The 15,479-nt window shown below is 43.7% G+C and overlaps 1 protein-coding gene across 1 annotated transcript in view; it reads right to left on the reverse strand.

Moving 5' to 3' along the window:
* Positions 1-374: 374 nt before the first annotated feature.
* The window catches only part of ECI1 (enoyl-CoA delta isomerase 1), a 29,787-nt gene continuing 14,682 nt past the window's right edge, over positions 375-15,479 (reverse strand). The window contains exons 5-7 of the mRNA XM_077449248.1: positions 12,642-12,763; positions 4,033-4,211; positions 375-925 (exon numbers count right to left, since the gene is read on the reverse strand). Of these exons, the coding sequence (XP_077305374.1) occupies positions 759-925; positions 4,033-4,211; positions 12,642-12,763 (468 nt within the window). The 3' untranslated portion in view covers positions 375-758. The remainder of the gene's footprint in view (positions 926-4,032; positions 4,212-12,641; positions 12,764-15,479) is intronic.

A 15,479-nucleotide genomic window follows, 5' to 3' on the forward strand; every position in this document is an offset into this window, starting at 1 on the left:
CGTGGGAGTCTACGCCATTTCCTGCCCTGCCGCGCTGTCTGCTGGGACACACACGGGTCCCAGTGACAGCGCGGAGATTTCCTATTGCGCGGCGCGGCTCGCGCATGCGCAGTAGGGAACCGGGAAGTGAAGCCGATTCGCTTCACTTCCTGATTCCCTCACCTAGAATGGTGGCGACAGCAGCCGAGAGCCGAGCGATCGATCGGCCTCGGCATCGCTGGAACCCGGGACAGGTGAGTGTCCATTTATTAAAAGTCAGCAGCTGTAGTATTTATAGCTGCTGGCTTTTAATATTTTTTTTTTTTTTTGGTGGAATCCCTCAAATGCTGAAATACTGCCTAGATCTAGAAGAAATACAAAATGCACACCAAGACTAAGATCAAACACCGGTCTTGTATTTAGGCAATATTTACTTTGCACAGATTACACCTTCAAAGTGATGTTCATATTCAATACAAAAATCTTATACAGTAATCCAAGTTTCTTCACAAAATATTTTATTAGGTTGGTAAAGAGAAAACATGGATTGAATTTCAAATACCATCTGATTAGGAAAAAATCTATACAAAAACATAGCTACCCTGCAATACCGCTGCAGAAAGATTAGCAAGAACGCTGAGAATGTACAAAGGCAGCTCTTGTCAGAGCTTCCTCCAGATTACCACACAAGTCCAGGTCCCATCTTCTTGAATACTATAGGCTTTGTGAATTACAGTTGTTTATGGCTTTCATATATATTTCAACATTTACTCGGCATGTTATTGCTTCTTCTGCTTCAACCTATCCATATAGACCTGCAAAGACTTCTGGATGGATTCCTTGGAGATGAAACGGACGAAATTATCGATATCAGCCTCTCGCTGTTTGACTAGCCGGTCTAGGATAGGCCTACGTATCATAGACTTGGTGATCTGACGGGCATGATCTGTAAAAAAAAAAATATATATACACACATTTAAAAAAAAATTAAATCTATAGTTTTAAAGTGGAACTCCAGTCAAAAAGTGTTTTGTAATTTTGGACTGAGTGAGAAGAAGGCCAGAATGTCTGTCAGATTTTTTTTTCCTGTTTGTGTCTGTGGGGAGATATACCTTCTTTTTAGAGCTATTGTTACAGAGTGCAATGTCAAATGTAGTGTTACCTACACTTCACTTAGTCTGCTTATATTTTGCCTTCCCTTGTTTGCCGCCCCCTTCAATCACCATGCTCATGAAAGTTTTTTTAATAAAATCTCTTTTCGTTATACATCTTATTTCACTGTGGGACTCTATTTCTCTATGCAATGCAGGCAGATCATGGCTGATGGGAAGGGCTGTATATAGCTTCCTGAAAACATATCATCAGCTCCTGAAAACATTGAAACAATGTAAAAAAAAAAGAAATGTTCACCCGATTAGTGACCTGCAGCCAATCAGCTGCAGCTCTAATCAGTGTATTCTGACAGTGGAGGAGTCCCTGCTGTCAGAATACATCAAAAAAGCAGCAAAGAAAATTCCTTCATCCACTACGAATGTGTAGATGGGGGGGGTGACTTATTTTTTTTTATAAGTCAGCCATCTATGGCCACTTGGCCAGCTTTACTCTGGATTAACAGTTCAAAGTAGTGAAGCAGTAGGGCGAGCATGACAGCCAGGCAACTATTATTTTACAAAAGGAATGATAAGCAATGGTAGCCTCTGTGTTGCTCTCAGGTTTCTTCCAAAGTAAACCATTTTATTCATGTGTGAGGTTTTAAACCGATTTAAAATTTAGAAACAAGTAATAAGTATATGGGGCAGCCATACTTACTGATTAGATAAGTGATCTGCACTTCCCAGTTAGGAGAGCAGCACAAGGATTTTAGTATACTGCTGATTTTATACTCTCTGCACAGACATTCCATTAGAGTGAGAGCCTACTGATTTGTATAGGACAAATAAATATGACAAACGGAGCATATAAAAATTATATACATTTTTGTAGTATGTAACAGTAAAATGACGCTTTGGTAAACTTCCAAACACATAAAACAAGTGCATACTAAAATAAATATGACAGTTCCCCTTTACGTAACAAAATTTAACTTTTGGCTCCCTTTCAAGTTACAGCAGTAACAATATTATATCCTTGCAGTAGGGACTTTCTGCATTACACATAATTTAAAGACGCCGTCTTCCTGTAAAAAACACTGCATTGTCTGTTTCCATGGATTAGTTGCTTTTCTGTAAGCCATGTATGACACAGTCAGAGTTGCCGATCTTCATTCAGGCTTTATTCACACTAGCATTTTTATAAGCTCAAAAGATGCTGGAAAAAAAAACCGCAGTATGAAAGACGCTGATAATAGCCTTTTTTGTGCCGACTTGTATTAGTGTTTTAGAAGCATTAGCATTTTATTTGCGTTTTTATAGTACAAAGAGGAAAAAAAAAAAAAAAAAAAAAAAAAAAAAGTACGAAAAAAGCTTGGGAGCCTTTTAGTAGTGTTTAGTGTTTTTCTGCTGAACATACGCTCCAAAAACCCCCCAAAAAACTACAAAACGCTAACAGCCTAAAGTAGTGTGCACAGACACATACGATAACACTGTTTAGAGTCTAAAAAATGCAAACAGCCGCTAAAAAAAAAAAAAAAAAAAAAAAAAAGAAAAACACACACACACACACACACACACACACACACACACACACACACACACCACTAGTGAGTATGGAGCCTCACTTGTTAACATACATACATATACACACACAGCAATAGTAAAATTTACTTTCTTCTTAGAACTACCCAGGACAAGAAAGGGTTAATAGAGCTCCTGTCTATGCTGCAAGTGCATTAATAAGGGATTTGGCATTTTAAATAGTAAATAAATGAAGGCTGAAGTTACATTTATAAAATAATTAAAAAAGATGCTTTTAAAGTTGGAGACAAAGGCACAGTGGTGTAGTGAATAGCACGCTCGCCTAGCAGTAAGAAGGGTCACTGGTTTGAATCCCAACCATGAAACTACCTGCCTGGAGTTTGCATGTTCTCTCTGTGCCTGCGTGGGTTTCCTCCCACACTCCAAACACATGCAGGTAGGTTAATTGTCTTCTGTCCAAAATTGGCCCTAGTATATGAATGGGAACCTTGGAATGGGGGCTCCTTGAGGGTAGGGATCAATGTGAGTGTGCAATGTACAGGGATAGGGACAATTGTAGACACTCACTCAGGTTGAACTGGATGGACTGGTGTCTTTATTCAACCTTACTAACTAACTATGTAACAAATCAGAAATAATATATAAAAAAAAAAAAAAAAAAAAAAAAAAAAACACACAACATCTGTAAACCCCTATATACAGCAGTATTCAGTGCTAAACAGCTGGTAGGTAATACAGTGACAGGAGGAGAAAGCAGAGTGTATAGAGGGAGGACTTTATTAGTGTGTGGCTTCTGCTTTCACTGTTCAGGCAGCAGACTGGGGATATGGTCTCAATAAGGCTTTGCTGGACCCGCTTCCTGGAAAGCAAGCAGAGATCTCAAAACTGCACAGATTTTTTTTTTCGCCGGTTAGTGCAAATATGCGGCCTGTCGGAGGGTGGGCTTTGAAGCAGAGTGGCTGCATATTTACGTGCAATATTGCAAACAAATCTCTGCCCAGAGGGTGCGCCTTGTGCACCCCCGCCAGCTAACGGAGTACAATCATGTGAGCACCGTGACAGCAATTCACGGGCGTCACATGATCATAAACCCCGCCTCCTGGCATCTTAAACCACTAAAGGGCCAGGAGGCACTGCGCCAAGGAGTTAAAATCCTTCAGCAAGTGAAACAGTTCCCCCCAGAGGTCTGTGTATGAATGATGCGGCCGTGTAAGCTTTCAAAAAACTTCTCTCTGTACTGCTACCACAGGGAGAGGGAGCAGCAAGCACTGACTGCAGCACTGGAACACGTTACATATTCCACCCTAAAAACCATGTAACATGTTCCCCAAAGGTGAACTTATCCTTTAAGAAAAACAATAGAAATGCATCTATTTCTGCAGGGTGAATTCTTGGACTCTGCTTGTAGTGGTGTTCTTACCTGGGACAGACAGCCATTGAGTCATGGCGGCTGCTGCTGTGCTCTGTACCTTATCCTCTGGAACCAACTGATCCACAAGACCAATTTTAAGAGCAGCGGGGGCAGGATACATTTGTCCCAGCTGGAGGGATTGCTCTGTCACACGGCTCCCTACGATGTGTGTCATCGTGTCCTTGAACCTGAAAAAGGATACAAAGACTTGTTCAGGAACAGTCTATACGACACACTTGTTAAAATTAATTAAATGAAAATGTGCACATTACATACAAAAAAAAAAAAAAAAAAAAAAAAAAAAAAAGTATAAATCAAGAACAGTGACTGCATTTAAAAGCAAACGTAACATGAGCACAACACATTAATGTTCTGTTTTTAAAATGAATTCCTCTCGGGGTAAAAACTGCCAGTTGCAAGAACATGAACACTAACAAAGCCTTTTTTGGTATCAGCCAACTCCTGCCTTAGAAAGTTACATAACAGCAGATTCATCGCTGTCCAAATAAGACAACTAAAAATTGTCATGTACTTCAACACTTCTACAAAGTTTATAGGGGCCTAAATGAGATTAGTACTTGTGCAGTTCAGACACCAAACAAAAGAATCAAAATCCTGAAACGACACTGCAGTGGAAAGTAGAATTTATCTGGATAGTGTGGAAGGGTTAGGACTTTAGGTTTTTTTTGCGGTTGGGAAAAACTCCCTTACCTACCAATATGGTCACAAGAACTGGAAAAGGCAGCAACAAAAAAAAACTCCCTTCTTAAAGCAAAGCTATACTTACTTTCAATCAAACGACATGACATCCTGTAGCTCCCCGCCGACCTGATTGGCTTCCAGGTATCAACTGCTGACTGCTTTCATTGGCCGGCTGAGAGGATGTCATTCCCGCCCACACATGGGCATGAGTTCAGACATCTCAACATTGCCAAACTTCTACAATCAGCTGGGCGTCTCACTGTACAGGATGCACAGGAACATAAGCAATTTTTAAGCAGAAGAGACATAGCACGTCTCTTCTGCATTTAAAATCCTGCCTGTTCGCCTCATTTTTTTTCATAAGGTTCCATTTTAAGCGGAATAAGGACCTCTGTCACGTTTTACTGACCCTACAGGAAGTTGGGGGGGAATGGCACCCCTCTAGAAGAGACAGCAATAAAACATAAAAGGTAAAATTACCAACTCTATCCAAAATATAGAAAAACAACATTAAACACTTGTATAGTATTTATATGTATGGTTTAACTGACCTCAGTTCACTCTACACCATATCTGACTTCATGTCTACCTACATATTCCTTTCACAGGATATAACAAACACATAACTTTACAAGTCTGCATGAATACATTCCTGACATGTAAAAAATTAGAGTTACGCTTACCGGTAACGTCTTTTCCAGTAGTCTTTCAGGACAGCCACTATGAGAGATAGACTCCTCCTCCTCCTCTGGAAACACTGCGCCAGCCCATAAATTCTTACTTTCTCTGCCGGACCTCAGTTTATATCGAGAATACCTCCGGCCAGCTGGGGAGACACAAGAACACATTAATAACATATTTATCAAATACCATTATCTTGCTGCGCTCTGGTCTTTTGTAAGACTCCCCCCAATTTTCGGGTGGGAACTAGGGCTGTCCTGAAAGACTACTGGAAAAGACGTTACCGGTAAGCGTAACTCTAATTTTCCCTAATCGTCTTTCAGGACAGCCACTATGAGAGGATAAGCGAGCACTTACCAGTTAGGGTGGGACTACAGCTTGCAAAACCTTTCGCCCAAAGGTCTGCTCACCTGCCGACACCAGATCCACTCTGTAGTGTTTTACAAAAGTGGAATAGCTGGACCATGTTGCTGCTCTGCAAATCTGCTCTGGCGTTGCTCCCGCTCTTTCTGCCTGGGAGGCCGCCATAGCTCTAGTGGAGTGTGCTTTAATACCCACTGGGATTTCTTTCCCTGACACTAAATAAGCCTGCTCGATGGCTACTCTGAGCCACCTAGCAATAGTACGCCGGGACGCCTTACAACCTTTCCTGGCCCCGGAAAACAAAACAAATAAGGAATCTGACCTTCTAAATGACTTGGTCAGTTCCAGATAGTGTAGGGTACATCTCCTAACATCCAAATAATGGAATTTTAGTTCCTTCTCACCGGAGGGATTGGGACAAAAAGAGGGCAAAACTATTTCCTGGCTTCTATGAAAGCTGGATGCCACTTTCGGCAAAAAGGCTGGATCGGTCTTTAAAACTATCCGATCCGGAAAAATAACGCAAAAGGGAGCCCTGACTGATAAGGCCTCCATCTCACTGACCCTCCTGGCAGTTGTTACTGCTACCAGAAACACTGTCTTCAGAGTAAGCTCTCTCAGAAAACACTCCTTTAAAGGCTCAAAGGGGGGTCCAGTTAAGCTCTGCAAAACTAAAGATAAATCCCATCTGGGAAAGGACAGACCCTGGACCGGTCTCTGTCTGGACAGGGCCCTAAAGAACCTGACTACCCATGGGTTGGCAGCCAAATGATCTTCTAAAAAAACACTGAGGGCTGATACTTGACCCCTAAGGGTACTAATGGATAAGCCCTTATCTGCCCCACATTGTAAAAATTCCAACACTGCGGAGGAGCTCCGTACTGGGAAAGAGCTCTCTGTGCACCACTTGTTGAAACGCAACCAGACCTTTTCATAGATCTGGCGAGTTTCCTTTTTCCTACTGTCCAGGAGGGTAGAAACTAGTCTCTGTGAAAATCCCTTAGATTTTAATAAACCCTCCTCAGTAGCCAGGCCGCTAACTTCCACTGGCGTACCTGTGGGCAGAGGACTGGCCCCTGAGAGAGGAGATCGTCCCGAGGGGGCAAGAGTAAGGGAGGTTCTACCGCCAACTGCTTTAGCATTGAGAACCATGCTCTCTTGGGCCAATGTGGAGCCACCAGAATCAGAGATGTGCTTTCCATCTGAAACTTTCTCAGAACTGCTGGCAACAACGCTGGAGGTGGGAAGGCATAGCAAGTTCTGAAGTGCCAATTCTGGCTCAAAGCATCCACCCCTAAGGCTCCTTCTCCCCTTTTTAGGGAGAAAAAAACAGGGGGTTTTTGCATTGTTTCTGGACGCGAACAGGTCCACCTCCGGAGACCCCCATCTCTTTATTATGAGATTGAAGACCTGGTTGAGAACCCAATCGCCCTCCCTCAGCCTCTTTCGGCTGAGAAAGTCTGCTACCACGTTTTTCTCTCCCCTCAGAAAAACTGCTGAGAGCGAAAGGGTGTGGGTTTCGGCCCAGGACAGGATCTCTGTCGCTAAAGACAACAGGGCTCCGCTTCTCGTGCTACCCTGTTTGTTCAAATAGGCCACTACGGAAGAGTTGTCCGACCGCACCTGAATGTGGTGACCCCGGAGCTCTTTTTTGAAGAATTTGAGGGCTAGTCCCACTGCCCTTAATTCTTTCCAGTTGGACGATCGAGTCAACTCGCCGTCCTCCCAAGTGCCCTGGGCTAGAAGGGAACCCAAATGTGCCCCCCAACCTTTTCCACTTGCGTCTGTGGTTACTACCCGAGAAATCGGGATGAGCCACAGACGACCTTGCGACAGATTTGTCACTTTCCTCCACCACCAGAGGGATCTCTTTACCTGGTGTGGAATATGTACTAGGGTGTCTAGGGCCTCCTGACTGTGGTCCCACACCCCTAGGATGAAGGTTTGTAGGGGACGAAAGTGTAGCCCTGCCCACTGCACTGCTGGAAGGGTGGATGTAAGGAGACCCAGTACTGACATCAGAACCCTTATGGAAACCAGCTGGTTGCTCTGAAGAGAGGCCACCGCACTGTCCAGTTTTTGTACCTTTTCTCTTGGTAGAAAAACTCTCAACAGTGTTGAGTCCAACAGGAAACCTAGATAGGAGATCTGTTGTGAGGGGATCAGGCTGGACTTTTCCAAGTTCAGAAGCCACCCCAGGTCTGTAAGGACCCCCTTGGTTAGATCGAGATCCTTGACCAACTGTGTTGGGGATGCTGCAAATAAAAGCAGGTCGTCCAGGTAGGCAATTATACATATCCCCTGGAGCTGAAGAAAGGCCATGGCTTCTGCCAGGACCTTGGTAAAAATGCGGGGTGCAGAGGATAGCCCGAATGGCAGGGCCTGAAACTGAAAGTGTACTGTTTCTCCGCCCAGATCTATGGCAAGGCGTAGAAACCTCTGCGAGGCTTCCGCTATAGGGATGTGTAAATACGCGTCCCTTAGGTCCAGAGATACCATGAAACAGTTGTGGGGCAGAAGCGCCTTTACTGAAAAGATCGATTCCATGCGGAATCTTTTGTATGTCACTGAAGCGTTCAGGGGCTTTAAGTTCAGAATCAACCTGAACTTCCCTGAGGGTTTTTTCACTATGAAGATGTGAGAATAAAAACCCCTTCCCTCTTCTGCTTTTGGGACCCTGAGAATAACATCCTGATTCTCCAATTCCCTCAGAGCTTCTAGCAAGGCCTCGGCCTTTACCATGTACCTGGGTAGATGCGTGACAAGGAGCCTTTGAGGGGGTGGTCTTAGGAATTCCAAGAGGTACCCCCTTCTTATTACCCCTAAAATAAATTGATTGGGGGATATTGTCTCCCACTGTGGAAGAAAGGCCCCCAGTCTTCCTCCCACTGTAGCTGGAATGTCACTAGGTTTTACGGGGCTGGATAGGAGGGCGAAAAATCGCCCCTCCTCTGCCCCTGCCTTTTTGGGGCCAGGTTTTTTTTTCCCCTCTGGTTTAGAGGTTTCCCTACGCCCCTGCGGACGAAACCCCTTTTTTGTTGGTACGGGGGTTTTCCGTTTGAGAGGAAAGGACTTTTTCCTGTCCGCTGTCCGGTCTAGAACCGTCTCTAGCCCTGGGCCAAAAAGGAGGTCCCCCGTGAGGGGTATCCCACATAGCTTTATCTTGGAAGCATTATCCCCTGGCCATGTTTTTAACCAGAGGGCCCTTCTGGCCGAATTGGCTAGAGCCGCCGTTCTGCCCGACATGCGGACGGACTCAGCAGAGGCATCTGCTATGTAAGTGATCCCTCGCAGCATAGTAGGGAAGGATGACAGAATGGTTTCCTTATCTGTGCCTGCCTCAATATGTTGTTGGATCTGTGAGAGCCAGTGCTCTAAATTGCGAGCCACAACTGTAACTGCCATTTCAGGCTTAAGATTGCCGATAGCCGAGTCCCACGTTTTTTTAAGCAGAGAGTCAATCCTTTTGTCCATGACATCTGCCAAGGCCCCCATGTCTTCAAACGCCAAATCTGTGTGTCTGGAGACCTGGGAGAAAGCGGCATCCAATTTGGGACTTTTATTCCAAAGGCATGCCGGGTCCTCTGAAAATGGGAACCTTCTTTTGAGGGATCTAGATAAAAAGGGTTTTCTCTCCGGATCCTGCCACTCCTTTTTAACTGTTTCCATTAAAACTTTGTGCACTGGAAACACCCTTCTTTTTGGCTCCCCCAAACCTGAATACATTTGGTCATGCAGGGTTAGGGGCTTTTTATCCGTCTGGATACCGAGGGTTGCATAAATTGCCTTTAAGAGGTCCTCTACCTCATCAAGGGATAATTTATATCTGGAGTCTTTCCTGGACCCGTCCTGGTCCTCCCCCTCGGAACCCTCCTGGGAATCGGAAGAGGAACTGTCTGGAAGTTCCCTACCTGTCCCTGAAGGGCCTGCAACCTCTGTCCCCCCTGTACTAGCAGGTTGGACCAGAGCAGAGCTCTGTGCTAGAGGTGGGGTTGTATCCTGGGGAGATGGACCCGTGGGAAGCTGAAATTTTTCAAAAAGGGACCTAAAAGAAGAGAAGGTGGACGAGAGCTCTTTAACTGAAGCTGCTAGTCCTGACTCCTGCTCAGATTCCCTTTCCCTAACGAGGGAGTCAATACACCCCTTGCACAACACTTTGGTCCAAGATTCCCCTAAAATGTCCCTACAGGAGGCACACTTCTTTTTAGAGCTATGCGTAGACCTAGTTTTTTCCATAGCTTTCAAAAAAAAAAAAAGAAAAAACAGAAAAAGACAAAGTCAATCAAAAGCTCGGGATACAACCCTGGGAGTGCATTAGACCCTTTTTTAAACGAAGGGATCTGAGCCTCCCCTCCCCCCTGGCCACCCAGGGGGGTCTGTCCCCCCCCCATGATAGAACCATACATTGGGGTGGGGGGAACCTAGATAGAGAGTACCCCTCCCCAGGGTGCTCTTACCTTAGGAATGCTGGAGATAGAGTCTGTCGTTTGAGCCTCAGCTTCCGACATGACTGCAGGTGGCTGCTTACTACAGAGTTCCACGCTGCCTGTGCGCGTTCTGAACTCATCTCCAGCTTGTGCCCGGCCCTCCTATCAGCTCCACGACCCGGAAGTCGATCGTATTCGAGGTCAAGCCTTCGTTTCCGCCGGATACGACGTCGCCCGTCGTTCGGCCCGCTCGGTTCAAAGAAAAAAAAGGGGCGGACTGTACCCATGTACAGGGAAATCTTCCGAACGGCTTGCCAGCTGCGTCCCTGTAGACGCGATAGAAGTCCCCCACGACCTGAAGCCGCGCTCGACTCGGAAGGGGTGGCAGTACCTGGTGAGGTAAGTAAACCGTTCGACCCGTCCGACACGCGGACGTTGGTTTCGAACGGTTTGAACCCAGCTTTCTCCAAACTAAGCCCCTGCTTCTTTCAACTGGGTTCTTTTAACGACGAAACGGCCACAGCCTCCCCGACTGATCGGCCTGGTTCCTTGCACAGTGTCTCCCCGCCGGAGGAAACACTAATAACTGAGGTCCGGCAGGGGAAGTAAGAATTTATGGGCTGGCGCAGTGTTTCCAGAGGAAGAGGAGGAGTCTATCTCTCATAGTGGCTGTCCTGAAAGACGATTAGGGAAATAGCCTTTGAGCTCCAGTCAGCGACTTTGCCTAGGCTGCAATTTTACCATTATCCTGCTGCAGGCAGGGGGAGGCATTTCCTCAGTCGTATCAGGCATTAAACATAGCCAAAATGTATAGGGGTCTCAGGATTTACATGATTGTGTCCTCTCTGAACCAGCATTTTTGTCCAGAAAGTAGAAGCTAACCCTAAATAAATGGATAATGTCTAAACATAGATGAATCTGGGACTATAGAGACCATAGCATATAAAGGCATTGTCAGGGAAAATACTGAAAATCTTACAAAAAGGTAATAAATATCTGCACTTATGAAAAAAATACATCTAAAGCTAAGTCACTTGACTCAGATTGCGGTTCCTCAGCAAGGCCACGTCCGGCGAGCGGTGGAACACACGCGAGGTTGTGAGAACCAAGCGAGTTCCCGGAGTGAGCGGACTGCCCTATTTACGATGTTTGTAACAGGTGATTTTAATCTGGAACATTGTAAGTGCGTTTTTTAATCCTTTCTTACAATAAACAAGACATACTATACTATATGGACTCTCTCTCCATTTATGCACGAGTCGGAAGTACATAGGAAGTTCCATTTCCCCGCTCACCAGCCTAAGCCTGATAGACCCACATGCAGTATTGCTAAGGGGTCCGTACCATCTGGTGAGTTAAAGCACAAGGGGGTGTGGAGCACAGATCACCGTTTGATGCTATTGGAGCACCCCATCACTTTAGAATAATTTTGCACAGAAGCACTTTTGGAAAGAAATTGTGTATAACATTTCTAAAACACAGATTTTCACTGGCTACCTACTTAACCATTCACTTTGGACTATGTTTTTTTGATTGTATTATGTATATGCCATTTGCACTAATTGCACTTTAAGCAATTTGCACTTTAATTTGTAACTGTTTGCGCTGTGGTTTGTGGTTTAAATATTTAAACGTGGTATGAGCAGTAGCAACAGGAAGAGTATAGGCACAATACAATAAGCATAGGTGGATTGTTTTTTTGTGTAAAATATCTGCAACTGTTTACACATTAACTTAGCATTCATGCACTTATGAAAAAAATACATATAAAGCAAGGTCACTTTAATGGTAACCCAACCATTTAGCATCTGCCCATTGATGCATGTGGCTCTGTTTCCTTGACAAGATCACATCTGCATGGACGTAATTCGGTATAAATATGTCTAACATGAAAAACACATTTGCCATAACCAGGGAGTTACGGATGGGTCGTACACTCGGCCATAGAAGTGACTGGCTGTACGCCCCTGTACTTGTGTAAACGATGATGCTTCTCTGCATCAGTATTTTCCCTGCATGCATGAGGCATTTTATTACATCAGCAAGTGTTGCATTCAAGATATGACTCCGTACACACATGCGGGTAAGAAGCATTGGTGTTTACACAAGTACAAGGGCATACAGCCATTCACTTCTATGGTTAGTTGTACACTCCACCTGAGGCTCCCCAACCACAGGAAAAAATGTGTACTTTATACCTATTTATGCCTGAGTATGGAAAACATTTCTTCATCAATGCATTATCTGAAACTATTCAGTATACAGAATGAAATAATTGTTTGTCTCATAGCTAAACACAATGAGACACAGAGTACAAGCACACCTGTTAATTACAGTACGTGAACAAAGGGTTAGGTAGAATTTCTGGCACACCTTGACTGTTGATCAGCTGGAAAAGAAGTGAAGAAAAACAAAAAACAGATTATGTAGCATTTTCTACATTACCAGAAAGGAGCAACTATGCCCAGCTGCGTCTCGTTCAGGCCAATGGCATATTTTGGGCTGTCCGCCATGATCCTGTAATCACAGCACGTGGCCATAAGGCACCCACCAGCAGGACTGGAACCCTATGTAGAAAAATGAAAAGGAGGAAGTGAAATAACAAACACCTTTCTATGCTGTCACTATGGATGTCATGAATATCTGACACAATGTTTTTGTTGTTTATTTTTTTTTTTACTGAATTTCCAATAAGAAGGAAAAACCAAAACAAAAAAAGAAAGCAAAGTATTAAGTGAAGTCTTCTTTTCAATCAGCCTCTTTTTTCATGATTCAGACATTTATTCCTCTAGATCTGTGGTTGTCAACTGATCAATCATGGCCATCTGACAGGTACATTTCAACCTTGCCACATCTCCTCTCAGAACAGAGGTGAGGAAGTCACCAGGCCAGGGGTAAAAAGATGGACTTCAGGAACTAGAGAGCTGCCGTTACTCAGCAGCATGAGGATAGCCCCTGCCAAACCACTAGATGCAGATGTATCAAAGCTTAGATGGGAAAGTCCGGATGGCTGGGGGAAGGGAGACACTTGCTGCAGAGTATGTGCCTGCTGGCTAGAAGTGAGTAAAAGAGCAGCAAGAGTTGACAGTGAATGGAATGACAGATGGGCATTAGGGTGCTGGCTGTTTTGACAGGTCCTTAGTTCCAGGCTGGCAGCGTTATAAGAGAAAGCAACAGTTTTCTGCTGCCTACAATGCAAATGCATTTGTGTACCTGCCATAGTTATCAGCATTTATTCTGTATTATAGTGGTAGCTTCCTAAAAGCCGTAAAGGCTTAATGGCTTCGGCTGCAGAATACAATAAGGAAGCTCTTGAAATCCAATTAAATCTCATTTTATAAGCAGTAGTAAAAAGCAACAAATTGCACACTGACTTCCAGACTCTGAATTACATACTACTGACCTCTGAGTCACGCATTTCAGACCCCTGAACTCTATGTTACATACTTCTGACCATGGTGGATAAAAATATATATTATATATATATATATATATATATATATATATATATATAATGATATAAAATAAAAAATATTTTTTTCCTCTAAAAGCATTTTCTTAAAAGAAAATTTGACAAAAAGAAAAAATCAGATTTAAGTAAAAAAAAAAAAAAAAAAAAAAAAATCGAATCTAAGGATAGTTTTCTATTTAAGATACATTCATTTAGTTTATACAGCATGAAATTGAGCTTAGTTGTGTGGCATGAGGCTGTATATTTTGCAATATTTACATTTTTGGTAGTCTCATTCAATGAATCCAAGCGGAGATTACATGCACTGTATTGATGTATTCACACAATTTCACAGTACCCATGAAATAAAAGTTCAGGAATATTCCTTTATCCCATTGTTTTGCAAACATATGTACACTACAAACTGTATGATTGAATTGGTTCTGATATCTGTTTTACTAACCTGACAGCTTATTATTCTAAATAGGAAACCTTTATTTTGTTTGAAGATATTAAAGATTCTAACCAGCAAGAATAAGCCCTTACATTTAAAGAACACCTGTCATTTCAGATCCATGATGGTAGCGCCCGTTAGTGGGCATCCACTCACCTGCTGCTGCCGCCAGGCCCCTCACATTGTCGTGTCACTGCCGCATCACCAGCAGTCCCATTAAAGTGAATGGGACTATCAGTGAGTCAACAGGGGGTCAGTGGAGGAGCCGAAGTGGGACAGAGATGACAGTTGCTCTTTAAAAATTAGGATTTAAAAATCAAGTCTTTTTACTAGCGATTTAAATCAACTTGATTTAAATCAAACCAACCCTGCTTGTGACCCCTGAACTCTACAATACATATTACTGAATTCTGCATTACTTATCCCTCGCTCCTGCACTCTGCATTACTTATTTCCGACGTCTGCAATCTGCATTACTACTAGGGACGAGCTCTGGCATGTTCGCACACTCCACATGCAGAGCCCGCCAGGAAGTCGGCGCAACACTGCGCTAATCACAGGCAGTGAGATATTTCCTGATCTCTGCAGCAGCGCATGGGGCCACTGTCTCACTGCCTGTGATTATCACAGCGCTGCGCCATCTCCCTGGTGGGCTCTGCACATGGAGTGTGCGAACTCATCCCTACTTACTACTGACCTCTGCATTATTGTTCCTCGTTCCTGCACTCCTCATTGCCGTCCTCTGAACTCTGCATTACATACACCTGCATTCTGTTACTACTAACCCCTGAACTCTGCATGTAATACTGACCTCTTCTAACCTTCCATACGTTAATAGGGACTTGCTAGATTATCTTCTTAAAAAAGATGCTGTACCTTGGGGATCTTTGACCTCTTCCATGTGTTCAGGTAGATGTCTAATTTTACAGGTTTGCCTACCCTACTCAGCTGTGTAGGTTTGTATACATATTGCTAAACAATTGTATGCACTTGCCATCTGTAATGTTATTATGTAATTGGATAGTCTGTACATATAGCATGTACATCGCCACAGGAGATTGTGGTGGGAAAATGAATAATTAGTCTCCAAGCATTGAGTGTTTGGTACATATATTTGTCCTAACACAAGGAGCCACGCGTGCCTCCTATATGCTTGAAGATGAGCAGAACCTACATAATCTACATTCATAAAGAAATTTAGAAGGAAAACCAGAACATTTGCTTAGTTATGCAATTGTCTTATCAACCAATCATTTGGTAGGAGTGCAATGCATCCAATTGCTTAGATACATGACAGGAACTTCATTTGTGGGCAACTGAACTGTCATCCCTAAGAAAATAAAAATCAGCATTTTACCAACACCTCAGACAAATCTTT

This window comes from Lithobates pipiens, unplaced genomic scaffold (assembly GCF_037356315.1).
Source record: "Lithobates pipiens isolate NorthernLeopardFrog02 unplaced genomic scaffold, aLitPip1_a1.2 Scaffold_22, whole genome shotgun sequence".
Lineage (NCBI taxonomy): Eukaryota > Metazoa > Chordata > Amphibia > Anura > Ranidae > Lithobates > Lithobates pipiens.